Source organism: Etheostoma spectabile, chromosome 12 (genome assembly GCF_008692095.1).
Source record: "Etheostoma spectabile isolate EspeVRDwgs_2016 chromosome 12, UIUC_Espe_1.0, whole genome shotgun sequence".
Classification (NCBI taxonomy): Eukaryota; Metazoa; Chordata; class Actinopteri; order Perciformes; family Percidae; genus Etheostoma; species Etheostoma spectabile.
In genome coordinates this window covers 17,988,997-18,002,618 of record NC_045744.1, presented here as the reverse complement: position 1 = coordinate 18,002,618, position 13,622 = coordinate 17,988,997, and the positions used below count along the sequence as shown (strand labels likewise).

The 13,622-nt window shown below is 43.9% G+C and overlaps 1 protein-coding gene across 6 annotated transcripts in view; it reads left to right on the top strand.

Annotated features, from left to right (window-relative positions):
* The first annotated feature begins 111 nt into the window (after positions 1-111).
* chd8 (chromodomain helicase DNA binding protein 8) overlaps positions 112-13,622 on the top strand; it is a 21,459-nt gene continuing 7,948 nt past the window's right edge. For 3 of the 6 annotated variants that reach the window (XM_032530543.1, XM_032530546.1, XM_032530540.1), the window contains exons 1-27: positions 112-238; positions 1,337-2,373; positions 2,539-2,850; positions 3,912-4,022; positions 5,228-5,724; positions 5,857-5,968; positions 6,456-6,662; positions 6,823-6,891; positions 6,984-7,039; positions 7,140-7,257; positions 8,063-8,146; positions 8,299-8,436; positions 8,524-8,645; positions 8,931-9,174; positions 9,256-9,432; positions 9,868-10,011; positions 10,254-10,352; positions 10,458-10,617; positions 10,736-10,946; positions 11,071-11,266; positions 11,440-11,610; positions 11,756-12,049; positions 12,250-12,470; positions 12,561-12,763; positions 12,869-13,025; positions 13,136-13,225; positions 13,358-13,461. In XM_032530543.1, the coding sequence (XP_032386434.1) occupies positions 1,438-2,373; positions 2,539-2,850; positions 3,912-4,022; positions 5,228-5,724; positions 5,857-5,968; positions 6,456-6,662; positions 6,823-6,891; positions 6,984-7,039; positions 7,140-7,257; positions 8,063-8,146; positions 8,299-8,436; positions 8,524-8,645; positions 8,931-9,174; positions 9,256-9,432; positions 9,868-10,011; positions 10,254-10,352; positions 10,458-10,617; positions 10,736-10,946; positions 11,071-11,266; positions 11,440-11,610; positions 11,756-12,049; positions 12,250-12,470; positions 12,561-12,763; positions 12,869-13,025; positions 13,136-13,225; positions 13,358-13,461 (5,233 nt within the window). In that variant the 5' untranslated portion in view covers positions 112-238; positions 1,337-1,437. Of the gene's footprint in view, positions 239-1,336; positions 2,374-2,538; positions 2,851-3,911; positions 4,023-5,227; positions 5,725-5,856; positions 5,969-6,455; positions 6,663-6,822; positions 6,892-6,983; positions 7,040-7,139; positions 7,258-8,062; positions 8,147-8,298; positions 8,437-8,523; positions 8,646-8,930; positions 9,175-9,255; positions 9,433-9,867; positions 10,012-10,253; positions 10,353-10,457; positions 10,618-10,735; positions 10,947-11,070; positions 11,267-11,439; positions 11,611-11,755; positions 12,050-12,249; positions 12,471-12,560; positions 12,764-12,868; positions 13,026-13,135; positions 13,226-13,357; positions 13,462-13,622 lie in introns of those variants that run through there. The other 3 variants (XM_032530544.1, XM_032530545.1, XM_032530542.1) reach the window with 3 other exon arrangements.

Sequence of the window (13,622 nt, the reverse complement as noted above, 5' to 3'; positions counted from 1 at the left end):
TACGGCTCTCATCCCGCCCAGAAGCGGCCGTAAATATTACGGATAGCTCTTACCGCCAATGAAATAGCCGTATGCTGCCGGCTTGGGAGAAAACTGACCAATCGTCGTTTGATAGCGTACGAGGGGCACGCATTCTACGCTTTCTCTGGCAAGAATGTTAGTTCCTGCTCTTCCCTGGCCGTTTCCTGTAATCGTACAGTGTTGTGAGACGGAGAAAGCCATGTGTGTCGATGCAAAGGTAAATTTAGCACCCCGAAATTATTACTGTGAATGTTAGGGCACTGGATATGATGGTTATTTTCATGTATTTTTGCCAAAAAATAGACGCAGACCAACCGAAACAGTATTGCGGCCTAACGCGTCTCTGAACGTTGACGGGCAATGGTTATTGTGGCACGTTGCTTTGGTTTGGTCCGGTTTGTTGATGAGATTGAAGAAGTCCGGTAGTCTGACTGGTTGGTAGTAAATGACAGAGAAGCGAGGAAACTGTTCCAAACATCAATACATCATGTGTATAAGCCTGAATATGTTTTCGGTGCCACGCACGCTTTTGTAATAGGCACATATTGGTCGCGATACAAGCTAATGCTAGCCGACGGGTTTGTGAGAGACTGCAATACGACCAGAGGAAAGCATCCTACCTCTCCAGCATCAGTATCCTTCTTTCACTAACGTTACCAACTATCTTCATTCACCGAATGTTCCCTGGGTAGTAGAGCGTTGTGTATGGATACTGAAACCTATCCTAAATGTGTATTTGAAACCTTTTAATATCACATTCAAAGCGTTTTGTAGACAATGTGGCCATGAGTTGGATGCTGTTTTCAACAAGATTTTTCTTGGGGGCGTTTTATGTCACTTTAAAAAATGTTTTATTTCATTAATGTCAAACAAATTAGTAGTGTGGTGCTCTTAACTCACACTCCCATACTTGATCATTACAGTCAAAGCTCATAAGAAGAGACGTGTCAGTGTGTCCGTATGAAAGTTTGGGGTTTAGTAAACAATACTTTCTTTCTGTGTATTATGAACCGGTGATGTTGATAGGCATCAAAGAAACATAGAAACAAAATTGGAGCTGAAAAGGAAACCAGGACTAGAAGTTACAGTATTGCCATTTGCCATCAAGGGCAAAGTTGCCAAGTTTCTGTCTGCTTCTTGTGATTTTTTTTTGTATACTTCAACAAACCATACTAACCATTGAATGAGGCCCACCAAATTGTAGTTGTTGTATACATGGTTAGTCTATAAAAGCATTAGTATAACATTTGTTTGAATACGCTCAAAGTCTTTTATTTGTGCTTTATTTACATCAGTGTTTCTCCTCTTTTACCAGCTGTTTACTTAAAAGTTGAGAAGAACTGGTCTGCAACTGTTAAGCTTCCATCTCGGAGTCGTTTTAACATTGTGCCTGTCTCCCTGTGTGGAGTGGGCAAGATGGCAGACCCCATCATGGACCTCTTTGAGGACACACCCCTGTTTAACCTTGATGCCCTACCTGACGACTCCTTCTCTCAGGGCTCCTCAGACCCTGTGGAGGAGGCACTTAAGCTGGCGTTGGGTCAAGTGGACCCACCCACCGAACCTGAGCTCACGGTCAATGCAGGCCTTGGTGTTTCTGTAGCAGCTCCTGCCATTCCGGACCCTGCCCCTGTTCAAGTCCCCACACAGCAGCCAGTGCAAGTGGCGACTGACCAGACTGTTACCATAGCTGCAGCTCGCACTGTAGCCACAGTCCCTGCTCCTACCCCGGTTAATACTGTACCTCAGATCCAGACCACCTTACCGATTGTCAGCAGCACCAGCGTGGTCACCAGTAGCACTGTCCTGCTGAGTTCACCTCTGACTGTTTCCAGCTCCCCAATCACCACCACCGCCACCACGCAGCAGCTCACACAGATAACTCATCAGTTCACTCCACAGCAGTTAGCTGCCATCACACAGCAGGCCGGTGGTAAAATTGTCATTCTTAAAGGTCCCCAGGGTCAAGCCCAGGTGCTGCAGACTGTATCAGGAGCCACAGGCCAGACCAGTGGAAAGGTAATCCGTGTGTTGTCTGGAACTCCTCTTAAACCTGGCATGTCCATACTGCAGGGGGGGACAGTCTTGAATCAGGCGAGCCCGGGACAAACTCAAGTCAAAGTGGGTTCAACAGGGGTGCAGAGGCTGATGCAGTCTCCCAATGGGCCAGTAAAACAAATGGTGCTGACCTCCATGCCCCAGCAGACGCAAGGCCAGACAGTTCAGGTGCAGATCCCTGCCCAAACACAGATGGCTCAAGGCCAGACTCAAGTCCAGGCCCAAGCTACTCAGATCCAAGTCCAGACCCAAGGCCAGGTACAGCTCCAGCCAGCCATGCAGGCCCAAACACAGGTAAGCATCACCACTTCTCAGCTGTCAGGTTGACACCTTGTGGAGGTGTCAGTCTGACATCTGCACCACAGCAGGTGAAGCTCATGAGTGGTTTGCTATCATGGTTGTTGCTGTTTTTTTTTTTTTTAGGTCAGTCTTTTTCCTAAACTGTACATCTGATTTTAGGGTGGTGAAGCAAAGCGGATCACTCTAGTTCTCCAGCAGCCCTCCCAGGCTGGCTCTGCTGCAACAGCGGGTCAAGCCCAGCAGCAGCTCACACAAGTCCAACAAGTTCAGACAACCCAAGGGGGCCAGCAGCATCAGATCCCAGCTCGACTAGTGCTGGGGCAGCTCCCCGGAGGCAAACTGGTGCTCCAGGGAAGCCAGCTAGCAGCATTGACCCAGGCTCGGGCTGCAGGCCAGGCTGGAGGGCAGCCTAAAGTCCTCACAATTCAGCTGCAGGTGCAGCAGCAGCCCAACCAACAAGGAGGAATTAAGGTAAGACAGAAGTGTTTTAGAGTTTGAAAGTAGCCTACTTGTTTGTTTAATCACATTATCAGTGGTAATTTCCTATAGTACATGTAATTTCTTTCAGCTCTTATTTTTCTTCTTCCCTTGTTTTTGACAAGTTGCTCTCAGCTCTGATGTTCTTTTATGATAGTGCGAAGTGTTGTCTTAATACAAGCTGCTAGTTATTTTCTATTGATACAATGGAAAGGGGTCTTTAAAGGTCTTTTTGTTTTACTGATGATGATGATAATAATAGAAGCAAAAGTTATTCCCAATACACTCAATATTGGCATCCGTCTACTTATTCCACCATTCCCCAGAAGACAGTTATTTCAAATCTGACCCCCTGTGCCATGTTGGTGCCCGGCAAAATGCCCCCAGCTTCCACAACAAATGTGGCTCTGTGTGGCCAATAATGGCCAATACTTTTGTTTGCTAAAATTTGTGTTGGACTAGAGTATTTGTTTCTGCTTGTTTTAATATTGCTGTTACAGTCCACCCCAAATGATCAATGGCTACTTTTGTGTAGGTGGGACAAATCAGCCCAAATGATGAACATTCCCACATTGGCTCTACTACCTGGTATTCATTAGCATTTAATTTGAACTCTAGCTTCTTTTATTAGCCATATAAGGACATTCATTGTTTTTAATGTATCAGTACACTTAGGAGACAGTGACTTTCTGATGCAGTGGAGTGGGCAAGTTCTAGAAAAAATCTTGAGATAAAGAAAAGACTGAATAATTTAAGGAAATATGTTTGATTTGCTGCCTTACTTAGAGTTAGATATGAAAGATCAACATCAGTTTCATCTGTGTTCATTCAAATCTAGTCTTGCATGTCAGTATTGTCTGGCTACACTGCTTATTTATCTATTTATCTATCTGACTTTTCCTAAGACGCCAAACAAGCAGATTTCACAAAATGTTCTTTAAAACCCTGAAAATTCTCACATCACATACTGTAACTGCTGTAGTGTTTTATACATTTGTAAATTTACTTTGGTTAGGGGACTGTGACTTGACATGTCTCTTTGTTCCCTCTCAAAGTACCAGCTGGTCTCAGGAGCTGGCGCTGGCAGCCCACAGGTGTTGCAGATCTCGCAGGGCCAAGGAGGACAGAGAGTTGCAGTGCCACTCAAAATGCTTCTGCAGCCACAGGTAGACCAACCAGTGCTCAACGCTAACATTTTAAAGTAGTTGCCGGCTCGGCAACCAGGCATTAGCTTTTGGTTGGCGAAATTGACGGTTGCCATGTTTTAAACTCCAAATATTTGGAGTAGTTAATTTCTTATGTAACTATACCACACATTTAATAGTGAAACAATGAAATAATGGCTTGCTTTATAATTTTCCATCCCTCTCAAACAGGGGTTCAACAGATCACAAAACTCACAGATCAGATCAATGTTTTGAGTCACAAATTGGACACATTTTTGGATTGGCACAAATTTTAAATGATTATTAAAATAATGTAATAACAATTAACTTACAATTAACAACACTTACGTATTTCACCAGTAAATTGCTGTTAAAATAAGAAAAAAAAGATGAGGGTTACTTTTCAATAGCAGTCCACGAGGTTTACCAGTTTTAAGTAAACTCAACCCAATTAGTCCCGTCTGTGTTGTTTCTCCGACAACAGCAGTGACCAAGTGGCAAGTGCTAGTTTGTCTTTTAGCTAGCTCAGAGCTTTAGCGGCAGACGGTTGTATGTCCCGGTATTGTAATCCTCTAAAGTGAAATACAGTCACACATTTACACCTTTTAACTGTCAGCATTCTACCCGTGTTGATTCCAGTTACTACTGTAGCTAGTGGTTGGCTAACGATAACTGCTGTGTAACGTGTTATTAGTGTTTACTAGCGAGACATGCAGCAATGTTTCTGTTGCCTCTTGCGTGGGCTTCGGAGCATCAGAGAGAAGCGCAAACATTAAAGTGGCACCGTAATAGGGCACCGAAATCGGCATTGCTGATTCATCCAGTAGCTAGATACCGGGCACCAGTGCTATAATAGTAGTGGATGTTAACATGCGCCTTTAAGTGAACAGAAAATTGTGTTGCCTGTATCTTTGTCACGGCAAACGTGCTTGTGTGGAAAGCGGTCGCACAACAGCTGTAATGTTGTGTTGCGCACAAACGTAGTGTTTTCAAATTTACGGAGACAACCAAATACAATATTGACTACTTTTGAAATAAGATTTTCCAGTTTTAAGTTTTGATTTGTTTTTATATATTAAAAGACCACAAAACGGTTGTCAAGTGACGGAATCGGGCAACCAATACTGTCAAGGCTTAACTCCAGATGTACATTGACTTTTTCTAAATAAAGTTTTCTGCACTCTCAAACATTCTCCTTCACACAGACAAGCTCGGCATCCTCGGCTGGCGGCACAGTATCTGTGGTAAAGGTCATCAACACGTCTGCTGCAGGCCCCTCCACTACAACCACCACTCCGTCCCAGGCCATCCGCATCACCAAGGCCCCTGGCGAGCCTGCCTCTGTGCGACGGGTGGAGATCCTCTGCAAGCAGGAGAAAGCAAACCGTATTGTGGCTGAAGCTATAGCCCGGGCCAAAGCACGTGGGGAGAAGAACCTACCCAGAGTCCTCAACCAGGATGAGCTTCCAGCCACACAGACCTCCCCAGAAGTGGGGGGCACTGTGACTGTGGTGTCTGCTACTAAGAAAAAGACCAGCGGAGGAGGAAACAAGAAGAAAAGTCCTGTAGCTGGAGGAACAACGACCAAAAGCACCGGGGGACAATGCAAGAGCAAAGTGAAGACACCAGGAGGAACAACTGGAGTGGCTGGAGGCACAATACCTGGGACTGGGAACAAGAGTAAAAGCAAGACTAAGACAAAGTAAGTGATATGTATATGAGGAGTCGATCAAAATCATTTGAATGTAACTTACTTGCATGGAAATGTGGCCTTGTAGAAAACAGTATTCTTTACTTTCTACTTCATTCTGTCTCTCCCTCCACCTTCCCGCAGCACTATTACTCTAGTGGGAGCAAAGAAAAGGAAGAGAAATGCGTCCTCAGACCACTCTGATGGGGAGTTGAGCCCTGCCTCACCTACTGCTCTGGATGATGATTTGATTACGGTACAAAGACATACATGGTCACATAAATAAGATCAGCACACTTATATAAAGGAGATAGGTTTATGGTCCGGTAAACTGACCTGACAAACCTAGGTCTAGGTGTGTGTTCTGCACTCAGTACTTCAGTGGTTCTTGTGGGAGAATGCCAGCATTCAAACGTGACTAATATTTTACATAGGATGATATTGATCCAAATAACTGATTTGTAGTAAAACCTGTTATACTATCCACACATTTTACAAAGCATGCTTCTGTTTTTGTCTAAATTTAAAGTAAAAGAAATGCTGCACACAGAGGTGGAACAATGAATTGTGTTCTGATGTCTCTTTTGTGTGTGTGTGTGTGCACGCGTGCTTGTGCGTGCGTGCGTGCGTGCGTGCGTGCGCGCGCGCGCGTGTGTGTGCACGCACACTTGTTTGTACATTTCTGTCTTCGTCTGCTTGACCTTTAAAAACACACTCAATTTACGGCTCTGTCTTCTGGCCAGAAGAGGCGCTCCAATCGTGTGGTGAAGAGGAAGAAGTACACTGAGGACCTGGATATCAAGATAACGGATGATGAAGATGAGCAGGAAGATGTAGATGTTACTACAACTGCGGCAGCTGTGGCCTCCATCAGTGGCGGGACTGCAGCGCAGCTTAAACAGGAGCTGGAGCTGGATGTTGAAGGACAGCCCAGCATGCAGTTCTTTGTGGTAGGTGTACAAGTATTTTAACATCTCTTCATTAAGAGATGGACACTGGTTTAATTTGAGTTGGTTTGTACATGTGTATTTGCAATATTGCATTTCAACATTAAAAGGTTTGAATGTGTGTAGGTCAACAGTCTTTAGTGTATTTTTTATTTTTTTACAGGAAAACCCAAGTGAGGAAGATGCTGCCATTGTAGACAAAGTTCTGTCTTTGAGATTAACCAAAAAGGAGGTATGTTTTATCCATTTTTAAAATTCCAAAACAATTCTTCAATTATTTGAATCTAACTTTGCGAATACTAAAAACCCGTTCTTGTCTTCAAGGTGTGTCCGGGCCAGTACACCACTGTTGAGGAATTCTTTGTAAAATACAAGAACTAGTAAGTTTTGATATCTTAATAAATAACTTGGACTTATTTGACAATTTCTATTTCTTGAGGAGACATCATCATGCGTAAAACTTGATTCTCTTGTTCTCAGTTCCTACTTACATTGTGAGTGGGCCAGTTTGGCTCAGCTGGAGAAAGATAAGAGGATCCATCAAAAGATCAAGAGGTTTAAGACCAAGCACGCACAGATGAGGCACCTCTTCCAGGAGGTGAGATGAGAGCACATGCTGAAACCTCTTTATTTAAGGATATAGTTCAGGGTAGTAATGGCGAAATGAAGCTTTGTGAACCAATTTCTTATTTTTTCTGAGCCCACTAGATGGGGCATTCTCTTCAAGAAAGGGTTGACATAGTGGGCCCTATTTCACCATTGACCAACAAACACCTGGTCTAAAGTCAGTAACGCACAATTTCATTTTTATTTTAACAGCGTATTAGTAAAATGCGCCTAGGCTCGTGCACAGCGTGCACACACAATTCTTGTTACACACACCACACACACACACACACACACACACACACACACACACACACATACAAAAGATAAAATGCATAAGATAAAAATAAAAGTATTACAGTGCAATCCGCCATCATAATAGCAATGCGTCAAGGTACAAACGTGCCTGGGTTTTAAAGGGAATGGGAGATGACACTCTGATTGGGTTATTGGATGTTACGCCTAAAACACACCTATGACTTAATGAAGACACTAAGTACAACCCTTTTGAACCAACCGCCCAGAGCACAGACCCTTTTTTCCACCGTCAAACTAGCAAAAGCGGATTTGGAAACGCACCTGCGGCAGGCGCTTCACGGCATGCGTTTAGATTGCTAAAATAGGTTCCAGTGAAAGTCATTCCTTTTAACCTTTTTCTTTGAACAGAGAGCGCCATCTAGTGAGCTCAGAAAATGAAGAAAATGGTTATCGAAGCTTCATTTGGCCGTCACTAGTTTAGCTGCTTGAACTATAGCTTTGAACATATTTCCACTCTCTGACCCTGTGGTTCTGTCCAGGATGAGGAGGCTTTTAACCCAGACTATTTAGAGGCAGACAGGATCCTGGACGTTTCCCACAGTGTGGACAAGGACAATGGCGAGGTGAGAGACCAAGCTGTGTCAAGAAATAAAGCTTAACTCTCTTGGTTATAACTTCAAAACTCTTGTGCTGTTTTTTGCCAGATATGTGACATTTTCATCAGGTAGTATGTTTGCAATAGTTCAATACTTTCTTTCACTTTTTTTCCCTCCAGCCTGTTATCTACTACTTGGTGAAGTGGTGCTCTCTGCCTTATGAAGACGCCACTTGGGAACTGAAGGAGGACGTGGATGAGGGCAAAGTCGAAGAATTCAAGAAAATCCAAAACCGACAACCTCGCCTAAAAAGAACCGTAAGTTGTCAAGTGGAAGATGGCCAGGAGTGGTTTTTACCTTCTTCTCTTCTTTTCATACTTTTTTTTTTCCTTCTCTTTAATCAGCCACGGCCGTCAGCCAGTTCATGGAAGAAATTGGAGGAGACCAGAGAATACAAGAATGGCAACATACTTCGAGAGTACCAACTTGAAGGTGTCAACTGGCTGCTCTTCAACTGGTACAACAGGTATTTATCACACACCGGCACAAACTACACTCCATGTTGACCTGCAGCAAAGTGCATTTTGAACCCACATATAAACCATGTTCGTTTTACTGGCTAAAGCGCTGTAATTAAAGTAGTAGCAGTAGCAACTATAGAATTCCGGGTGTAGTATAGCATAACATGAAGCGACAAGATGAAGAAGTCATTGTGTCATATTCTGGAATAAGCTGGTCCGTTTGGAATGATGCTTGTTGATGGATTCTCCCAAGGTTTCACTAATTACTCCTTTGGTTTCTTGCTTCTCAGGCAGAACTGTATTCTGGCAGATGAGATGGGTCTGGGGAAAACCATCCAGTCTATCGCACTGCTGGCTGAAGAGTATGATGCTGGCGTCCAAGGCCCTTTCCTGGTCATCGCTCCCCTCTCCACCATCACCAATTGGGAGAGGGAGTTCTGCACGTGGACCGACATGAATGCTATTGTCTACCATGGGAGCCTGGCCAGCAGACAGATGATCCAGCAGTATGAAATGTACTGCAAGGATGACAAGGTGGAGTTATTGACTATGATTGTTGTTGTTGATTAACTTTCCTGATGTTAAAAGTGTCTAATGAAAAATGTCTGTCTACAGGAGCACTTGATTCCAGGTGCATACAAGTTTGACGCCCTCATTACAACATTTGAGATGGTGTTATCTGACTGCCCAGAGCTGAGGGAGATCTCCTGGCGTTGTGTGATCATTGATGAGGCTCACCGCCTCAAGAATCGCAACTGCAAACTGTTGGACAGCTTGAAAATGCTGGATCTGGTGAGTGGACCAGAGCTGAATGTGGGTTTTGCAACAAAACCAATGGTCAAATGTGCGGAGAATTACCAGATGCTGTTTGTATGATTAAATGTTGCATTTAAGAAATACATGCCATTTTAATTGGATTAAGACTGTTGTTCTCTAATGCACTTTGTGGTGTGAAACAAACAGTTTGACATTGATATGAAATATGAATGGCTTTTCAAGGACTTAATTTGAACTTTTCCTCATCTGCAGTGTTCTTTTTCCTATCCCTTCTTATATCATTGTTCTGTCTTCTGTTCCTTCTGTATTGTTACCTGCTTTTATGTTTTTTGTTTTGTTATTCCTTCGGCCTGATGAATATTTTGTCCTACCTCCCCCTTCTTCCTCCACTTCCTCTTCTTCCTCTGTCCTTCTCTTCCTACCTTCTATTTATGTTGTTTTTTCTCCCAGGAACACAAAGTGTTGTTGACTGGCACTCCTCTCCAGAACACTGTGGAGGAACTCTTCAGTCTGCTTCATTTCCTGGAGCCTGCTCAGTTCCCTTCTGAGACTGAATTCCTCAGAGACTTTGGAGACCTCAAAACAGAGGAACAGGTGTGAAATATACACTCATGTTGGCATTGACACTCATATTCACACACAATGTGTGATCTGTGTGATAAATGTGTGTATATGTGTTTGTTGTTATGGTTGTCTTGCTACTGGATACCTAAAATTTCCTTCGGGATGAATAAGCTGTCTGTCTGTCTGTTCTTTGTCTTGTGCATCTGCCCATTTTACTGGTATTGTTTAGTTCTTACTGAGCAAATCTTTTTATTTTATTTTTGGGTCCACAGGTTCAGAAGCTGCAGGCCATCTTAAAACCCATGATGTTACGAAGGCTCAAAGAGGATGTTGAGAAAAACTTGGCACCCAAACAGGAGACCATCATTGAGGTTAGTGTAAACCGTGTACTGTCAACGTAAACTCTGAAATGTTAGGAGATCTGAACGACACAAACAACGACAACTATTTGATTCTTTGACTGTGTATTCTCTTAGGTTGAGTTGACGGATATCCAGAAGAAGTACTACCGGGCCATCCTGGAGCGGAACTTCAGTTTTCTCAGTTTAGGTGCAAACAGTAACAGCAATGTTCCCAACCTGCTCAACACTATGATGGAGCTACGCAAGTGTTGCAACCACCCCTACCTCATCAATGGTATTGCATTACAATATTAACTCAATATTAGCCCTTTGTACTGGACTGCACTTGCTTGTGGCAAGCTAGCATCATTTCATAGCACAATGTAATGGTACCTCTGTTCTTCCTTGTCCAGGCGCAGAGGAGAAGATCGTAGCTGAGCTGCGGGAGGTGTACGACCCCATGGCGCCCGACTTCCATTTGCAGGCCCTTATTCGCTCAGCCGGCAAGCTGGTGCTACTAGACAAGCTGCTGCCTCGCCTCAAGGCTGGTGGCCACAAAGTGCTCATCTTCTCCCAGATGGTGCGTTGCTTAGACATTCTGGAGGACTACCTCATCAACAAGAGGTAAGCCAAAGTGTATTTTAATGCAACTGATGTTTTTTTTTTTTTTTTTATATTTTCATAACTGTTCAAAGTATTAGGAGCACTTGTTGTGAGATGTGTAAGTTTGTCCCTTTTTTTTCTACAGATACCTTTATGAGCGAATTGATGGCAGAGTGCGTGGGAACTTACGACAAGCTGCCATCGATCGCTTCAGCAAGCCTGACTCGGACCGCTTTGTCTTCCTGCTGTGTACCCGTGCTGGCGGCCTGGGTATTAACCTCACTGCTGCTGACACTTGTGTTATATTTGACTCTGACTGGAATCCTCAAAATGACCTGCAGGTACAAGATTTTACTGTTCTGTCAAGTATAAAGTTAGTTAAATGAGATTGCAACAACAAACTCTTTGTTTATTTCTTTTACGTGTATGTTTTACAATCCAATTGTTCAAAACTTGAAACCCTTCTCATTTGTTTTATGTCAGCAGCGTCATATGATTTTCTTTTGACCCTCAGGCTCAAGCACGGTGTCATCGTATTGGCCAGTCTAAGGCAGTCAAGGTCTACCGTCTGATCACTAGGAACTCTTACGAGAGAGAGATGCTGGATAAAGCAAGTCTGAAGCTTGGCTTGGACCGTGCCGTCCTACAGAGCATGAGTGGCAACAAAGAAAGTAACGCCAACGGGGTAAGAGAACCTATCAGTCATTAACTCAAACTGCCAGGTCATTGTTGGGTTAGGCAGTTATATTACATCTTGTTTATTTAAAAAAGATTGTGTGCTTAGTCCAGTTTGACTTGCTCTCTTAAATGGCTTTTTTTGCCGCTTTTAGCAAATCCAGCAATTCTCCAAGAAGGAGATTGAGGACCTGCTGAGGAAGGGAGCCTACGCTGCCATCATGGATGAGAATGATGAAGGCAGTCGCTTCTGCGAGGAGGACATCGACCAGATCCTTCAGCGTAGAGCCACCACCATCACCATCGAGAGCGAAGGCAAGGGCTCCACGTTCTCCAAGGCCAGCTTTGTGGCCTCTGAGAACCGCAATGACATTGCCCTTGATGACCCAGAATTCTGGCAGAAGTGGGCCAAGAAAGCCGACATAGACATGGACTCCATGAACCGAAAGGTAAGTTATGTTTTTTTGGGGGGGTTTTTTGTGTGAAGATCATATAAGTTTTACAGTGCTGATTGCCACAGCATGTAAAATACTGTAATTGTTTTCTAGTTGAATTATTTATGTAGTTGTATTCTTGTATATGTGCTTATATATTAAATGATTATGAATTGCTTAAAGTAATGGACTAAAAGTTACATCTTCCCCAACAGAACACCCTTGTGATTGACACTCCCAGAGTTCGCAAGCAGACCCGCCAGTACTCCACTTTACGAGGTGAAGGTGGAGACCTGTCTGATCTGGATAGCGACGATGAATATCCACCTGCCAATTCTAGACAGTCGCGTGCCTCACGGCGGTCCGACCGCCACAGTGGAGGGGGTTACGGCCGCACTGACTGTTTCAGAGTGGAGAAACACCTGCTTGTCTATGGGTATCTAGGCTTTGTTGCACAATTTCTCAATGTTTACTCTTTTCTCTCGTCCTTTGTTTTCCCCCTCTTACGTGTTTTCTTCGTCTCTAGTTGGGGTCGCTGGAAGGATATCTTATCCCATGCTAGATGTAAGCGTCGGCTGAGTGATCGTGATGTGGAGACGATCTGCCGTGTCATCCTGGTATTTTGTCTGCTCCATTATCGTGGGGATGAGAACATCAAGAGTTTCATCTGGGAGCTCATCACACCGCCAGAGAACGGGCGTGAACCCCAAACACTACTCAACCACTCTGGTAGGAGCTACACACAGTTGCTCACAAAATGTTCTAAATAGGTTCTGTTCTTTCTGAACTGAAAAAGTGGATGAATTAACTCCATAATTTTTTTCCTCTGCCTAGGCCTGTCTATACCTGTTCCCAGAGGCCGGAAGGGAAAGAGGGTAAAAGCCCAGAGCACATTTGATGTTCAGAAGGTGGAGTGGATCCGCAAGTACAACCCTGACACCTTGCTTCTGGACGACAGCTACCGCAAACACCTCAAGCACCAGTGCAACAAGTCAGTGAAGCCCAACCAGTTGTGTTTTTGTGCGTGTGCGTGTGTGTGTGTGTGTACACATGTGAAAGCATTGTCATTGCAACACTAAAGCCTTTCTTCTTCTGCTTCAGGGTGTTGCTGAGGGTGCGCATGCTCTACTACCTGAAACAGGAGGTGATTGGCGAGCATGCCGACGCTGTCCTGAAAGGGGCTGACAGCAGGTATCTAATACAGCCCTTTGTACAATAAGCCAAGTGCAGCTACACACAGCCTCCATTATGAAAGTTCACTGCTATACCCTCAAACTCAATATGCCATGTATTTATTCATTTTATTTTTATTTTGTTTTTCAGGGATGTTGATATCTGGATGCCTGAGATGGAGCAGCAGGAGGTCCCAGCACAATGGTGGGATACTGAGGCAGACCGCTCACTGCTTGCTGGCGTATTCAAACATGGTAGGATCTATCTATCTATGAGAATTTGGAAAAAATTAGGATTTGTTATGGTTTCAATACAAAATTGTGGTCATGGTCACCTCTGATCTGGAACTTGTCATTGCATGTGGTGAGCATTTTTTGTTGTTGTTGTCATTTAACAGTTTTGACTCTATCTGTTT